General features: G+C 44.5%; 1 protein-coding gene across 1 annotated transcript in view; it reads right to left on the bottom strand.

Moving 5' to 3' along the window:
- The window catches only part of SUCLG1 (succinate-CoA ligase GDP/ADP-forming subunit alpha), a 38,917-nt gene extending 25,662 nt beyond the window's left edge, over positions 1–13,255 (bottom strand). Inside the window, exon 1 of the mRNA XM_043985802.1 lies at positions 13,097–13,255. Within this exon, the coding sequence (XP_043841737.1) occupies positions 13,097–13,154 (58 nt within the window). The 5' untranslated portion in view covers positions 13,155–13,255. The remainder of the gene's footprint in view (positions 1–13,096) is intronic.
- Positions 13,256–18,155: the final 4,900 nt, after the last annotated feature.

Genomic DNA, 18,155 nt, shown 5'->3' with positions numbered 1-18,155 from the left:
AAGGGAAAGAGCGAGCATAAACTGAAAAACAGGAAATCATTTGAAGGGGATTCCCAGCTAGCTGCCAATATAGGTGCCTTCGATTTTCCATTGCAGCCGGCTTCCTACTTTGAAGGGAAAAAAATAGGACTATTCACAAAAGTGGGGCACATGGAGCTATTCTTCAAAACTACCAATGCCCCCGTGGGGCTTCTACAGGGCCGGCATGTAGCTGGCTAGTCTAAAGTATACCTGTCTACCTATATCATTCACCTATGGAACTGAGAATCCCAATAGATTCCCAGCAGACAAAGAGGTAGAGGGTAAGGGGGTAGAACTGGAGACTAGGGACAAGCTGAGTGATTAGGTAACAATGAAACAATGCATGCACAATAAAATGATACAAACACATGGCTTCTGCTAATGCAAATGAATGATTCTGGGGTGTCCTTCAAATAAGAAGCACAAAAGGAAACCAAGCAGGAATGTTAACCAACCAGTTAATGTTCATTCCCTCAGCAAACATTTAATAAGCATCTCTGATGTTCTGTGTGCAAAGCAATGGAGGAGACACAAAACCCAGGGCCTATACTCCAGGAATTTATAACTTAGGGAACGCACAAGAACCCAGAGCTGTCATACACATTTGAATAGTGTAAGTGCAATAAAATGTAAGCCATTGTAATGCATAAATGCATATGACATCGTGCTCATGTGGCAGCACAGCCAAAGCAATCAGCACGTGGTGGTGGCCAGCCTACTAGCCTCTCCAAACATCACTAAGGGGGCTGTCAGACACTGGGTGCTCATACCTTGGTGACCTGTCAAGTAACCGCTTTTAGGCCTGTACACAGAACTCTTCCAGTTTGGAAGAAGCTGACAGGGTTTGTCCTCAACAGGTGCAGCCTTGGAGAGCACTGGATCCTCTCCAGGCCACAATGAGGCCCAGACGGAGGGTCTTCCTGGACAGTTACACCAGTACCCATGGAAGAGGAATACTGCCCCACCCCCACCCCCTTCAGAACTGGGTGGGCCTTCTGCGTGTCTTCTGTGATGACCTGGCCCTCAAGGAACTTACATTCTATTAAAGGGAGATACAGATGAGAACTGGAAAGAATAAGGACAGAGTATCCATATTCTATAACATAAGCAGTGACATGCTAGTGCAACAAATACATAAAAAGTGCTCCAGGATAAGACATCAACAGGTAAAGATAGGGAAGAAAGAATTAGAGCTGGAAGGGATTGAAAGGTCATCTAATTTAAATCCTTCATTTTACTGAAGAAGAAACAGAGGCACAGAAAGGTGACTTTCCCAAGATCACAAAAGCGGCAGAGGCAAGATTTGAACCCGAGTAGAAAATTCCTTCCATGCACCCCCCACCCCCATCCCACGGCTACCATTCCTGGAGATAGGTGCAAAGTGAACAAAAGAGAAGCAGCATATTGTAGAGGATCATTAATGGATAGTTAAGTTTGGAGCTTCTTTCGTAGGCAATGGAGAGCCACTGAAGGTGGCCAGCTACACAGGCTCATGTGAAATGATATGATCAGACTTGTGTACTAGAAAGATAAAGGTATGTAGAATGGTTTGGAAGAGGAAACTGGAGACATGACAGCCATTATGTGCCTATCCCAAGCAAGAGACAGTAATAGTATGGATTATGGTGGTGAGGCTGTGCAGATGGGAGAATTGTCAAGACACAGAACTGACAAGAATCGGGGCTTGATTGGCTATAGAGGATAGAGGGGAGTCAAAGGTCACTCAGAGTGTTATCAAAACAAGCGATGATGACAAGTGATGGTCGGTGGCAGCAGTGACAGATGCAAAGGAATCAGAAAGGAGAATGATTTAAGGGGAAAGCTAATAAATCCAATTTCCGACAACTTGAATTTGAGATTCTGACAGGGACATCTAGGAAGAGATGTCCAAGAGGCAAATAATAAACGGACTGCTGAATATTCATCCTAGCCTTAGAACTATCAATCGTCCTTTTACTCTTACTTTCTCTTTATTGCTCTAAGTGAAGTGACGGGGCCATACAGATCTCATACAGTCTAACTGGAAGAGCAAAATGGAGTACTTAATGAAGATTCACCAGTGCTGCCCAAGTGGCAGAAGATCTGAAGTTCAATTCAAGCCTTGCCACCAACAAGTCAATTTTTCAGTAATTGACTGACTGATCCGAAATGGGGATAAAGTGTTACTTTTCTTCCAAGGCACTGAAGACTATTCTCATAAATTTTCCTACCTTAAAAGTTATTCCCAATCTTATTTAGAATCAACTAGATGAGATAACTGGACATAACATAGAAGTCAGCATCCCAAAGGATTTTCTCAGGCGAGCTGCTGTCCCACCAGAGGAGCTAAGAATGGCTTTTCTATCTTTTAAAAGGCAGTTGTCAGAACTTAGCCCGGGTCCTGGTTTGCAGACCACTGGGCTAAAGTTTCAGTGTGAATCTAATAAGATGAAATTCAACAAGATAAATATAAAGCCTTTCACGGAGGCACAAAAAAATCAATTTCAAAAGGAGAAAACGAGGGAGTCAGACTTAGCACATGTTCTGAAGAAATTCTAGGGGTTTTAATGGGCTCAATGAATCAGCAGGTCACCCAATCTTAGGAGGGCAAAGGCTACAGGAGAGGTGATAATCCCAGTGCACTGTGCCCTAGTGAGTTCAGCATAATCTCTGCCAGGCTTTAAACACCCTGTACAACCTGGCCTCTTCCCACCCTTCTGTTCTTCCTACACCTCATGCCCCTCCAATGACACTGGCCTCCTTGCCCCAACTCTGGATGGACCCCATGCCTGGAATTGTCTTCCTCTTTCCCTCCCCCTGCCTCCTTCTAACCTCCCCGACTTCCTTCAGGTCTCAACTAAAATCCTACCTTTTGCAAGAAGCCTTTCCCAGGCCTCCTTAGTGCTCAGTGCTCCCCTCTGAGATTATCTCCAATTTCTCCTGGATGTATCTTGTTGTATGTTGTCTCCTCCCAGGAGCCTGAGTGCGTTAAGAGCAAAATCTTTTTGCCTTTCTATTTGTATCCTTAGCACTGAGCACGAGGTGCTACTTAAAAACACACTGACTTGACTTGTGATGTGATCAGCCGTGCACCTCTGGCTGTGCCACACAGCTATTCTCAGTGCGTAATGTGCTGGTGCCTGCTCAAACCGACCATGCACCCCTCCACCCTCATTTTAGCCTGACTCTGAACTCTGATTACTGGGAAACCATGATAACCCATGATTCTGACATACCACACCACAGGAAGAATACTGCTACAAAAGGAACAGGCCTTTCTTTTAGGGAGAACCTTGAGGTAACTAAAAAACAAAGAGTGTCATTTCATAAAAGTCACTGAGTGTGCTCTGTCTCCTGTTCTGGGCCCAACTCTTGTCCACACACAATGTCTGTCCAAGACATAGAGACTAATGGACCAACTCTATACACTATTTCTATCTAACTCTATAACATAGTCTGGACCACTAATATATTCATCCCTTTGATGGTCTAACTATGAAGCAGGATTCATTTAGGAAACTGCAATGTGGAGTTTGATGCCAGACAGAATACCACAGGCTATTATCATGCAGAGAAACTCTTTCCCATGTGGATTCTGTACCATGCACCCACATCACAATGCTCTCTCTTCTTCCTTGCTTCTTACTATCAGAGCACTGGACAAAGTCATCTCTACTGCTCTGCCTTCCATGGTGTGGCCAGAGTAATATCCTAATTCCTCAAACTCCCTGGCAAATTAGGCTAGTTTTTCTGTAGAAGACATTGAAACCATCTTCAAGACCTAACTGGCTAAAGAGACTAAAGGCTGACCACACTGGTGGCAAGTTTCCTTATCTGTGTGAATTTTCTATTCCAAAAAAAGCCTGGGTCTAATTCCTATTTCTATCCCCTATTTTTTCCCATCTTCCCCTATGCCTACCTTTGTTTTGAGGGTTCGCTTACTCTGAAGAGGTTTTACTGAATTTTCTATGGAATTTCTCATTCTTTTTTGGCACTTAAGTTGCAGTGATTTTCATGGTGGTCTTTTTTGTTTGTGTTTGTCATTTTTTTTTTGTGGGGCAATGGGGGTTAAGTGACTTGCCCAAGGTCACACAGCTAGTAAATGTCAAGTGTCTGAGGCGGAATTTGAACTCGGGTCTTCCTGAATCTAGGGCTGGCACTTTATCTACTGCGCCACCCAGCTGCCCCACATGCTGGTCTTTTTATAAATGCTTATCACTAGCACTGCAACAGATGACCAAACATCACCTGAAATGATGCTTTCCATTGCCTTTGGAGGCATGATAAAACCAATTCTTATCAATTCTTTTACCTGGGTCTTTAACAAAGCTTAGGAGCCAGCCTTCCACTGGTTGCCACCTTCTTCAATCTTCTGGCTTCATTTACAACAAAATGTTTCCTTTAGTAGCATGTCAATCAATCAACAAGGGTGCCCCACAGGCACATCCCGATAAGCCAGGAAGGCACTAGAGACATAAGTACAATTAATGAAATAATCTCTTCTTGTAAGGCGCTTAATCATCTAAAAATTGTGGATTTCTTAGCTCCCTTTGCCCCCTTTTCTGCAATCCTTCCACCATCACCACCAAAGCAGAAGAGAATCAGCACCCTACTAAAGGGTATTCTGTATTTCCCTTTGTTTCATGGGCTGCCAAGGTCAAAGAATTCGTCATTAACCATCCAGCAATGGTAGCATGTTTGCATGGCAAGCCTCTCTATTCTTTTTTTTTTTTTAGTGAGGCAATTGGGGTTAAGTGACTTGCCTAGGGTCACACAGCTAGTAAGTGTTAAGTGTCTGAGGCCAGATTTGAACTCAGGTACTCCTGAATCCAGGGCTGGTGCTCTATCCACTGCGCCATCTAGCTGCCCCAAGCCTCTCTATTCTTAACTAGCCAGCTCCTCCAGAAAGCTGACACAGACTACTAGCAAGATCAGAGAGGCCCCCTTTACAACAGGCTGGAGCCTGTATCACTGGCAAAGCTTTTGCAAACCCAGGATCACCTCTATCAACTGTGAAGCATCACAGTAGGCCTTTGTGGACTGACAAGAATACCCAAGTCTAATTAATTTGGAATTTATGTTAACTGGGACAGGAGCTCCATAGCTATCTATAAAATAAAAATTTACTTAGCAAAGTAGTAATGATTGCTAGGAAAAGGTTTAAACTATTCAGAAGAATATGCTTTTCAAGGGCTTCAAATATATTTAAGTACAAGTGATAATCTCATGACAAACCATTTTTATCTATCAATTAAAGCACAAGTCAAATCTTTTAGATTAGGTCTACTTATATAGATGAACTTAAAAATTATTGATATTAGAGTTATAAGGGATCTTTGTGACCATTTCATTCAAGCTTTTTTTAAAACAAATAACGACACTACATTTTTAATGCTCTATAATTCTCAGCAGCCTTTCTCCAAATTACCAATAAAACCTTATTTTAATGAATTCCATGGGACATATCTATATTGTTTTGTTATAATGGAAATTTTGCTAAAACAAATTTAATGCCAGAAATCATACTACCGGTGTAACGTTTCCAACTTTCTCTGGCTGGACAAACGTTAGGTTCTCTTCTGGCTACAATACAACAAGCACTCAAACTGGTTTCTATAGAGAGTAAGTACTATACTGACAATCCAGGAAAGAAAGGATTCTCTGAGTGAGATAATTCTCTGTGGCCAAAAGCACAAAGTGCTCTGTCTAAATGCCACCTGAAGAACATCATATATAGCAAAACGTCTTCATATTCAGAATCCTTCTACACATACAATCTACAAAAGGGGACTTTCAAGTCAATTATCAGTAACTGGGGAGGGGGAGTGGGCGGTGTCTGGAATCCTCCTTAGCAGTGCTGACTTTGGAGTTATGTTAACAGTACCATTACTCTTGCCTACAGGGCAGTGGACAACAGAGGCCCATGAAAGTAAAATGACAGGTTTGGGTTCCTTGGCCTCTAAGGTCCTTCACATTCCCCACATCTATGATCCTCAAGGGTATAATCTTGAAAGCCAACTCAATCCCAAAGAAAACTCCATCACAAAGATGACCCTTCCCATCTTTTGGCCTTACCAGGCTGATTTCACAACTCTGCAGAGTAGCAAAGGTGGACTTTCCTAGGAAAGAAAGCATGCAGACTCCTGCATATACAGGTGTGCTTATAAACTAAAACTCAAGTGGCTTCTGGACCTCAGGAGTAATTTCCTTACATAAATAACATTGTAAATGGTCATAAGATTCTCAGGGCCAGCCGACAATGCTTATAACTCCTAATGTAGCTGCACGGTTGTCCAAGTTTTACTAGCCTGAATTCTGTAAAGAGGCCTCGAATGCAAGTTGGAAGAGAGCATAGGGTCACCCTCGGGCAAAGTTCTGAAATAGATGAAGTCTGTCATCCTTCTACCTCCAGAGGGCAGTACCACTAGGGACTTGTGAACTACAGACCTAGAAGACCAAGACCAACCCCAAGCTGTGACAGAGGCAAGTAGGTGGCTCAGGGATAAAGTACTCGGTCTGGATTCAGGAAGACCTGAATTCAAATCCTACCTCACACACTAACTATATGACCTTAGGTAAGTCACTTAATCTCTCTCAGTCTCAGTCTCCTCAACTGTAAAATGAGGAAGATAATAAAAGCACCTATATCCTAGGGTTGTTGTAAGGATCAAATTAGTGTGGATAGACAGACAGACAGACAGACAGACAGACAGACAGACAGACAGACAGACAGATAGATAGATAGATAGACGGATAGACAGATAGATAGATAGATGATGGATAGATGGATAGATAGATGATAGATGGATGGATGGATGGATGGATGGATGGATAGATAGATGGATGATAGATTGATTGATGTGCAAAACTAAAGGTTATACAAACACTAGCAACTTATAATGGTGATGATTACCCCTTGCCCTCCACCAGACAACAGGAGCACAGCATCCAGGCCTGCCCCTACAACCCCAACCCCATCCCTCCCCCCAGGCCAAAGGGCTCTGCAGAACCTTCAGCACAGCTGTAACTGGCCAGTTCTTAGAAAGAAAGTAGTATGTTTGAGCTCATTAACAATAACATGTGAATGATTAACCTCAAGGTTATCTTCACTTTTTTTTTTTTTAAGTGAGGCAATTGGGGTTAAGTGACTTGCCCAGGGTCACACAGCTAGTAAGTGTTAAGCGTCTGAGGCCGGATTTGAACTCAGATACTCCTGAATCCAGGGCCGGTGCTCTATCTACTGCACCATCTAGCTGCCCCAGGCATAGTCATTTTTAAGACAGTTGTGTGTGTATGTGTTTGTGTATGTGTAAAACCTGGCAATTAGCCCTATGGACCCAAAGACAGTCCTAAAGGTCTAAATCTCTGTTCCTTTGATGCCACTAATCTACCATCAAGAGGCTAAGTGCTTCAGTCTGATTCTCTAGTTGAATGGATCAATCTTGCTCACATTTTCTCCTGATCCCCTGGTGACCAATTAATTACATTCCTTTGTGACTGAACAACCCAACCAGATGTAGTTCTTACCACTGTGCCCTAAAGAACAGTGTTAACCAGCTAACTTTAAAGAATGCTTTATTCTCCCCTCTTCATTTAAGTGATCTGCATACTTCTCTAAAGCAAAACCCACTACTGAAGAAAATGGGCACAGGAAATTGACCCACTCACTGACTTTGGTGAGTTTCAAACTTTCCCCTTTAGCCAGATAAAATTACTTCTTGAGAGTGGCTTGCTTCCCAACTTCTCAGAGACAGCGCCTCCAAAAATTGTGACAATCACCACCCAGGCCGCTTTCCCAGGCCTCTGTTATAACATATATTTCAACTGTATGGATTTCTACACTCCCCAAATGAGGACTTAGTATCCAAAGGTACTGTGGCAGGGATACAGTGATAAAGGATCTCTTCATCTCTGTTGCCAACTGAAGGTGAGGTTTTCACAAGAGAATGGAAGATTCAGGAAGTGAAGAGGTACCCAAGAAGATGCCCTCTGAGAATGAGGCTTGGATTTCTGGGGCATGGCTTGGCAGGCTATTGGCCAGGCATGAGGTACCTTTCACAAAGGACAGGGAAAATGTACCGGCCATGTACCTTTTTTTAATCCATTCATAATTTCAAACACTGTACACAGTAATAGCAACACTGTGTGATGATCAACTGTGATAGACTTAACTCTTCTCAAGAATATGATGATCCAAGATTATGCCAAACGACTCACGATGGAAAAGTCTCTCCACATCCAGAAAAAGAGTTATGGAGTCTGAATGCAGACCCATTTTCACTTTGTGGTTTTCCCCTTTTATTCTGATTCCTCTTTCACAACATGACTAATGTGGAATTATGTTTAATAAGATTGTAATGTATAAGCTATATCAGATTGCTTGCTGTCTCAGAGAGTAAGAAGGAAGAAAAATTTGGAACTCAAAATCTTACAAAAATGAATGCTGAAAACTATCTTTTCATGTAACTGAGAAAAAATAAAATATTATTAAGTGGGGGTGAGAAAGTAAAACAAACTTTTTTAAAAGTATGTTACAATATCCTTGAGTCAAATTAGGGGATGACTGGGTCAGTGGAGGGAGGAAAGGGTGATTCTTTTTGTTTGTTTTTAAAACAGTATCCCTAGATTTCATTTGACATGATCTCCTTGGGGACAAGATGGAGAGATGAGAACTTGAGAAGAATAGTTAGGTGATTTCCTTAAATGACTCAACGTGATCAATGGATTGCAATCGGCCTAAAAGGCGACCTCTGGTTGAGTGGTCCTGGGATGTCCTGCATCCTGGCTGGACCACATTTTAAGAACAAACCTGACAAACCGAAGCATGCAAAGGATGATGAGCCAGAGGCATGAAGCCTAGAGACCAGGAGCTAAGGGAGAAAAGAGCTGTTCTCAACTGTCTCAAGAAAGGTCACGCTGACATGAAAGTAGGCCTATCCTGCTTGGTCCCAGAGAGTGGAAATCAGAGCCAGGGGAGAAGAAAAACAAGAATCCAGCTTGAAGTAAAGCAAGAGCACCAAGCAATGAAAAGTGTCCAAATAGAAAAGGTGCTGCCTCAGGAAGCACCCTCGAGAAAGGCCTTCTCCTCGATAGAGGGCTGCTGGCCTGGGAGGCTGGGCATGGGATTCCCTTTCCGGTAATGAGCCTCTGAAAGTCATTCCAGCTCAGACTCTGTGAGCTCACAGATACCTTCCTTTTCTGGAGACCAGTCAGTGCATTTCAGTGGAAAGTTAGGTTCTACTCCCAGCTCTACCCTCAGCAACTTTGGTCATGAAAAAGAGTCTGTTTTAGTCCAAACTTTTTCATTGAAAAAAGGGAGTGGGTTAAAGTAGATGGCTCATCTCTAAAATAATGAAACACAACGTCACAAGAAACAACCTGATCTCTGGCTCGATGCTCTAGACATGCTTTGTGAGATGTCACCTTCAGGACTTGGCCCTCTTGGCCTGATTCCCTCCCCAGGACACAACTAACATCCCGAAGGTTCTCCACTTTGTTCCTCCACCAGAAAGCCTAAGGTCCCAAATACCATGCTTTTCTCACTGACTGAAAACATCAGCACCCCTTCCCCACAGATTTTCAGGTTCCCCCTTCCAAAGGAGAATTTTCTCCTTTTCCTGTCAAATTTGGTTTTGCTGCCGCAAGAAATGTGGCAACACCCCAGAGGGCAATGTCCTGAAACACACTGACAATTTTTTCATTAAAAACACTATTGCAAAACTGATGACATTCAGTACAGAAAGTGCCATTGCTGTTCTCTCTCTGCCTCTGCCTCTGCCTCTGCCTCTGCCTCATACATGTGCAAAATCTCCTTGGGCCTTGAATGCTAACACCTATCTTATATCCTGAGGCAACCTAAAGAAAACTTAACTCCTCTATGCTGTCAAAATAAAAGTGTATTTTCTCCCATTGATGACAACAGAAATGTGTAAGGAAGGCAATTATGTCCTTGACCAAAATATAAAGAGAAAAATGAGATTTGGTAAAATCAATCTTCACCTCTTTCTGAAGGATGGTTATCCAAGAATCCAACCTCATCACTTTACACATCTAGCCCCATGAAAAACTTGGACAAGCTTTGTGTTAAATTTGTGGCTTCCACTGAAGATGGTTCAAACCTCCAATCTTTATAGTATGGGCAGTTTAAAAGGTCCACATACTTGGTTACCCAGAACCAGACCAAACTGACCACATTAGGCTCTGGAATTCTAGGTGGGAGATCCATGGAACAAATTCCCAATGGGAAAAAAGTCATTATGTTCTTGACAGACCCAAACCCTAATTCTCTCCAGGTCAACAACACTATTCCTTAAGGTCTTTGGGCTTTGGGGGAAATCCCAGGCAAAAGATGAAGACAGAAAATTCCTTTCTCTTCATACCACACTTCAACCCTCACCTTCTACTCTCCACCCCAGGTAGTCTTCTCTCCTGTCACCTCCCCGTCTTCTCCAGTTATCACCCTCTCCTTACTTTAAGACCAGGTCTAAGTTATCCATCCTATACCTGTATAAACAGAGTATTATCTTCTCACTCCTTCAAATTTCAAAACAAGCACCACCTCCAGAAAGCTCCCCCACCTATATTTGGTCTATTCCTTCATTTGCCAATTAAATCTAACCTACTCCTTCCCTAGGACATGATTTTGCAATGTGAGGCCTCTGTCTTGTGATTTCCTCAAAGGCTGAAAGCAACAATCCAGCAAGTGCCGGGAGTGCTCAGTAGAGGCCTGTTTCCTGGTGGTTAAACAACCTTTTAAGTCGATCCGGGTCTAACCTGTGCAATTACACCACCATGGGAGATAGGCCATCCAGCCCAAGTCTCCCCCCCCAGCCTTTGCCTGAAGACCCCCCCCCCCCCCGTGAGGTTCAGGAACCTAGCCCCCAAAGCAAGATTTACTAATGTCAATCACAAATCTCTCTCAGCAACCCCGAATTAGGGTCCTTGTGCCCCTCAGATGATCCAATCCCACTCACCCCCTGTAATCACTCCATTCCAACCCTGACTCCTTACTGGGCTAAGCCCATTCTCCATACCCCTTCACTGAGAGCTGCCACAGTCTTACCATCCACTCTGTGTGTGTGTATACACATACATACATACATAGTATACAGATGTTTGTTTACATGTTCTCTCTCCCCTGCCCTCATTAGGATGGGAACCCCCAGAGGCCAGGGAGTGTTTTTTGCCCCTTCACATCCCCAAAACTTAAGTTATAAGCATTTTTTTTTGGTTTGGTTTGGTTTTTTTAGTGAGGCAATTGGGGTTAAGTGACTTGCCCAGGGTCACACAGCTAGTAAGTGTTAAGTGTCTGAGGCCGGATTTGAACTCAGGTCCTCCTGAATCCAGGACCAGTGCTCTATCCACTGCACCATCTAGCTGCCCCTAAGTTATAAGCATTTAATAAGCTTGCTGACTGATATCCAGGGGCAGAGGCCCAGAGGCCCAATTCCTTGAAAGAATCTCTTCCCACCCCACCCCAATCTAATCCTCATGAACCTATAGGCCCCAGGTCTAAAATCTCATGGTTAAAGTCTCACTTCTCTCCATCTACAACTTCCATGTCCACAGTCCTCACAGGCCTAACCCCTAAAAGTGTACCTCCAACAACCTCCACCACAGTGCTATCAATCAATGGCAGATCCCCTGGGTCCTACTTGCCCGTGATGCCCTCCCTCTCCTTGCCCAAGGCACCATTTCATTCCCCACTAAGCTCTCTGGTCCTCAAAATGAGGCCCTGTCTGGTGGCTCCAGACCCAGGATACCCCCATGGTCCCAGTCCCCCCTAAATGCAAACGCAGGGCTCCCCATGACCCGAGAGCTCCTGATGGCCCAAAGTCCTTGATAACTGTTCTAAGTTTTCACAAGCCTGCTGGCTCCTGGTCCCTCTCTCTGTCTCGTCCAGGCTGTGGTGACACTGGATGTGCCCCAAGGCTCTCTCTTAGGCCCTCTTCTCTTCTCCCCTTATATTCTTTTGTTTGGGGATTTCATCAGCTCCCATGGTAGTCAGGTCTATTAGTCCAGCACTAACCCTCCTCCTCACCGCCAATTTTGTATCTCCAAGGATCTATTGCATATCTAGAACTGGATGTTCCACAGACATCTTAAAATCAATACGTCTAAAACTGAACTCAAACCTTCCCTTCTTCCTAACCTCCCCATTACTCTGGATGGTACCAACAAGCCCCGAGTCACCCTGGCTCAAAACGGAGTTGCCACCCCCCTGTGACCCCTCCCATACCCACTGTGATGCCAAGTCCTGCTGCTCTACCTCTGCAACATCCTCTCATGTACGCTCCTTTTCTTCCCGGAACTCGGGACCCCCCAGAGCAGGCCCTCGGGGGCTACTGCAAGGGGAGTCTGGGTGGTCTCGAGTCTCTGCCCACCCCAGCACCACTTCCCTTCTGTCCCAGGGATCCTCTTAAAGCAGGAGTCTGACAGGTCAGCCGAGCTGAGTCAATAAGTTCCCATCACCACCCCAGGGTACAAAGTAAAATGCCCGAGGGCAGGCCCCTCTTCCTCCCCTGCTCTGCCCACCGACCTCCCTCGAGTCCCAGTTAAGGTCTCCGAGGCCATCCCGGCCCCGCCAGTGCCCGTGCCTCCCCTGGGGGAATGACTGCCCGTGGATCTCGTTTATAGTGGGTCTGCCCAGGCTGGTTTGCAGGTGGTCTTCCCTGACCGTAAGCTCTCTGAGAGCAGGGGCTGCCTTTGCCTTCCCTATATCCCCAGGGCTTAGCTCGGGGCCTGGCACACAATGGGTGCTTAACTTGGCATGGCTCGGGGTCTACCCCCCCCAATGGATCAGGCCCCCGAACCCCAGTTCCTGGGTCCACACAGGCCCTTCCCTCTAGTCACACACAGGTACGAGTTTCCCGAGGACCCCTGCCGATGCTCCCAAAGGAGACGCCCGGGTGCCCAAGTTGGGCCCGGCCCAGCGCCCAACTCCCCGCCCCTTCCCCCCCCCCCCCAGCTCCGTGGCCTCCGCCTCCTCGGGCCTGGGCACCCCCGCAGCCTGCGGCCTGGCCTGCTCCGCCCAGCCCGGCACGAAGGAAGGGCGGGGGCCCCCGGGCGCGGGAGAGAGGAGGGGGCTCGAACTCACGGAGGAAGGGGCGCGCCAGGAGGCGGGCTGCGGCGAGGCCCGCACAACCCGAAGTCATGATCACGGCGAAGGCGGCTCTAACAGGGGCTGAAGCGGGCTCCGGTCATTCGCCAATGACACCCGCAGGACCCCGGGGAGGGGGCCTCGAAGCGGCCGGCCCAGACACGAGGGCGGCGAGGGTGGCCGCGGCAGACGCCGGCACAAACAGGCGCCAGCTGGGCCTCTTGCGGTCCTGCAGACAGAAAATATGGAGAAAGAGCAATGTTTAAATGGGGAAGATAAAATTCCGAAGTCCATACCTCCCTCGGAGCCGAGATTTTCTCGATATCTTCAGACAGGCGAATCGGGAACAGGTCCCCCGCGAAGGGAACAGACGCTGTAGCAAGAGGGGTCAGCGCGCGGCCTCATGGGAAATGTAGTTTAGCAGCCGAGTCCTGGTTGGAGTGGCAGAGGGAACTGAGAGGCAGACAAAAGTTAGGTGACTTGTCCAGGGTCACACAGCTAGTAAATGTCTGAGGCCAGCTTTGAATTCAGCTCTTCCTAACTCCCGGTCCACTCTATCCATTGTGGAAACCTAATAAAAGTAATAACAATAATTATGAGTATGGAGCATTTAAAAAAAAATAATAAACTTTTTTAGTTGTAGTTTAGGGTTCCAATTTTTATTCCTTTTTCCCTCTCTCCCTTCCTCCATCCCTGAGGTGGGAAACAGATATGGGTTATACATTTATGATTATGTAAAACATTACCAAATTTGTCATTTTGTACAAGCAAACTTATTAGAAGAAAAAAATTAAAGAAAGTAAAAAATAGCATGCTTCAGTCTGTATTTAATCAATATCAGTTCTTTCTTTGGAGGAGAATAGTATGCTTCATCATCAGTCATCATTGGGATTGTCTTAGATCATTGTATTGTTGAGAATAGTCAAGTCATTCATAGTTCTTCATCAAACAATATTGTTATCTCTGTGTGCAATGCTCTCTTGGTTCTACTCACTTCACAATACATCATTTTATACATGTCTTTCCAAGCCTTTCTGAAGTCATCCTGCTTGTCATTTCTTATAGCACAATAATATTCCATCACCATCATATACCACAGTTTGTTTAGCCATTCCCCAACTGATGGGCATTCCTTTGATTTCCAGAAAGCCACCACAAAAAGAGCTGCTAGAAATATTTTTGTACAAATGGGTCTTTTTCTCTTTCTGGGGATAGCTTTGGGATATAAACCTAGAAGTAGTATTGCTGTATCAATGGGTATGCACAGTTCTATAGCCCTTTGGGCATAGTTCCAAATTGCTCTCCAGAATAATTGAATCTTTTCACAACTCCACCAACAGTGGATTAGCATCCCAGCTTTCCCACATCTCCTCCAACATCCAACATTTTCATTTTTGTTATATTTGCCACTTACCTCAGAGTTGTTTTAATTTGCATTTCTCTGATCAATAGTGATCTGGAGCATTTTTTCATTATGATGATAGATAGCTTTGATTTCTTCGTCTGAAAACTGCCTGTTCATATCCTTTGACCATTTAGCAATTGGGGAATGACTTGTATTTTTACAAATTTGACTCAGTTCTCTATATATTTGAGAAATGAAGCCTTTATCAGAGATATTTGTTTCAAAAATTCTTTCCCAGTTTTCTACTTCCCTTGTAATCATGGTTACATTAGTTATGTTTATGAAAAAGCTTTTTAAATTTTATATAATCAAAATGATCTATTTTACATTTAATTTTATTCTCTATATCTTTTTTTTGGTCCTAAATTCTTCCCCTGCCCCTAAATCTGACAGATAAACTATTCCATGTTCCCTAAATTTGCTTAAGGTATCATCCTTTATGTGTAAATTATGTACCCATTTTGACCTTATTTTAGTATATAGTGTGAGATGTTGGTCTATACCTAGTGTCTACCATACTGTTTTAGTATGGAGTATTTTAAGGGTTGCAAAGCACTTTACAAATATTTGATCCTCATAGTAACCCTGGGAAGTAAGTGCTATTATTATCTCTGTTTTACAGATGAGAAAACAAAGCCTGAGAAAAGTAGAGAGGCTGCATATCACAGAGTGGAGAGAATGAGGAACTTGAAAGATCTGGGTCCAAATTCTGCCCTGGTCACTGACTACCTTTGTTCTGCTTGGCCCCAAGGGCCAAACCAGGAGCAACATGTAGAAGCTATAAAGAGGCAGATTTGGGGCTGATGTGGGGAGCATCTTCCTAAGCATGAGAGCTCTTCCAAGGTAGAATGAGACTCCTGGAGATGGCAGGTCCCATCCTCTGAGGTCTCTAAGCACAAGATTTTCCCTTGTTTGTGTTCCCCAGCAATTTCTAAGATGGGCTTTTGTCCAGGGGACACATCTCAGTAATTGAGGATTGTACTGTAGAAGTCGACTTGGCCCCTTCACAGTCAGGAACACAGGGTACAACAAAGGCATTGCTTCCAAGATTTAGGATGAGATACACTCAGGCTTCTTTAGTTTGTAAATGTAAAGAGCCCTATGGAGCAGCTAGGTGGTACAGTGGATAGAGGGCTGGGCCTGGAGTCAGGAAGACTCATCTTCCTGAGTTCAAATCCAGCCTCAGACACTTAATAGCTGCATGACCCTGGGCAAGTCACTTCACCCTGTTTGCCTCAGTTTCCTCATCAATAAAATGAGCTGGAGAAGGAATTGAAAACAACTCTAGCATGTTTGCCAAGAAAATCCCAAATGGGGTGTTGCCCTGAAGCCAACTTAACCTGTTTTCTTGAGTTGCCATATTTTCCAGAAGCACATGTTTCATTTTTCTTCTAATAAATCTAGTTGCAATGCATGTCTCATAGACTTGTGGTTTTTTTATTTTTTTATTTTTTTGATTAACAAGAGTCACAAAGAGTGGGATACAACAGAAAAAAATGACTGAACAATAGCAAAACTGTCCAAGTCAATGTAAAACAGAGAGCTCACAGGAAATGCTCACCATCTAGGGATTAACAAATCCCTGGGGGCAGATAAGATTAAGGGAGACCTAGTAAAGGGGCATGCACAGAGGGCAATCTGAATCCAGCTGATTCAGCAGCAGTTGAACCACCCAGGTGTCGATAAGTAACTCCACTCCCGTGCAAAGGGCAAACTATCCCAATACTCTGGGAGCTCCTGGTTTTTTGTTGTTTTTTGATTTCCATACCTATCTTCAGATTTAGTAAACAGAGACAAAACAAGACAGATAAAGGTCACAGACAGGAAATTCCTCCCTACATTTCACTATTGTCTCTCCTGGCCAAAACATTGTCTTCGACATTGTGAAAAATGGTAGATTATAGATTGAATTCAACCCACCATTACCATTGGCAGGGCAGTTAAAGGAAATGGGAGATGCTGCCAAAAGGCCTCCCAGAATGACATGAGGACATCAAAGAAGACACTGTGCTCTATGAGCAAAGCAGAATTGCAGGAGCTCAAAAGAAATTTGAGATGCACAAATTTAGAGACATCTCCACTCCAAATGTTCATGGGGATTATTTGTGCCCAACCTCTAGTAGAGCCTTGTTAGCTTGTATTGGACATTGATCCCAACATAGAGTCGCCATTTTGGTGCTCTTCAAGAATGAAGGACGGGGGCGGCTAGGTGGCGCAGTGGATAAAGCACCAGCCCTGGATTCAGGAGTACCTCAGTTCAAATCCAGCCTCAGACACTTGACATTTACTAGCTGTGTGACCCTGGGCAAGTCACTTAACCCCCATTGCCCCGGAAAAAAAAAAAAAGAATGAAGGACAACAACTGTACCAGTTCAAGGAAAGAGGGCCTGGCCTTGAGTCAGAAAAACTTGTGTGTAATAACCCTAAATACCCTCTTCCTGGTGATAGAGTGATCATTCATTATAGCCTCCCCTAAGTCATCTTGGCTCCAGGCTAGGGATAGATCCTTCACCATCCTGGCACCTAACACTGGCCCTTGGGCCTGCTCTACTCTAGATGCTCTACGGTGCAACTGGGCCTGGAGTCAGCAAGACATGACTTCAAATCCAGCCTCAGGCACTTACTAGCTCTGTTTCCTTAATTGTAAAATGGGGATAATAATAGCATCTATCTCCCCCAGGGTTGTTGCCGAGATCAAATGAGATAATATTTGCTTTTTGGTTTTTGGTTTTCTTTGGAGGGGCAATGAGGATTAAGTGACTTGCCCAGGGTCACACAGTGTCAAGTGTCTGAGATCAGATTTGAACTCAGGTCCTCCTGAATCCAGGGCTGGTGCTTTATCCACTGCACCACCTAGCTGCCCCTCCAGTATTCTTATACCTTAGTCCCTTCCAAATACTTTAGAATCCAGTAACACTGACCTCCTTGCTATTCCTCATATACTGCGCAAAAGTAACTAGCACATAGTAGGGGCTATATAAATACCCATTCCCTTCCCACTTCCCAAAGTCCTTCTCAAATAACGGCACCCAGAACTAAATACAACATTCTGGATGTCATCTGACCAGGGCAGATGGAAGGGACCAGGGCATCCTTCTTCCTGGACACTTGACCTCTCAACCCAGCCCAAGATAGCATCAGCATGCTGATAGTGACATCAGAGGCAGCTTAGCAGAGTGGATGGGGGCCACCTCTGGAATCTGGGGCTCCATGGGGATCTGAGATCTGCCTTGAACATATGCTAGCAGGTCACCTGACTTCTCAGGAGGTGTCAGCTTCTAGTCAAATGTATGTCATACATACTTTTTTTTTGGTTTGATTTGGAGAGCCAGTTGTTGAACATTTACCAGCACATCCTTGAACTCAGTTCTCCACAGTCTTAAGCCCTTCTACTTTATAATAATGACTATCTGACATTATTATTTTTGTATTCCTAACTATATACAACCCCCCTGCTACTTCTTCACTGAGTGCTGACTGTTACCTTTTATATAGGTTTTAAGATTTGAAAAGTGTTTTATCTGTATTGGTTCATGGGATCCTCACTATAGTCCACTGAGGTATCTCAATTTCCTCCCATTTTACAGTTGAGGAAACCGAGGTTCAGAGAGGTTAAGTTAACTGCTCGTGGTCACACAACTAAGAAGTGTC

Source organism: Dromiciops gliroides, chromosome 2 (assembly GCF_019393635.1).
Source record: "Dromiciops gliroides isolate mDroGli1 chromosome 2, mDroGli1.pri, whole genome shotgun sequence".
In the NCBI taxonomy this organism is placed as follows: Eukaryota; Metazoa; Chordata; class Mammalia; order Microbiotheria; family Microbiotheriidae; genus Dromiciops; species Dromiciops gliroides.
Note: the sequence above shows the minus strand (reverse complement) of the source record. Positions and strands in the feature narration are given on the sequence as shown.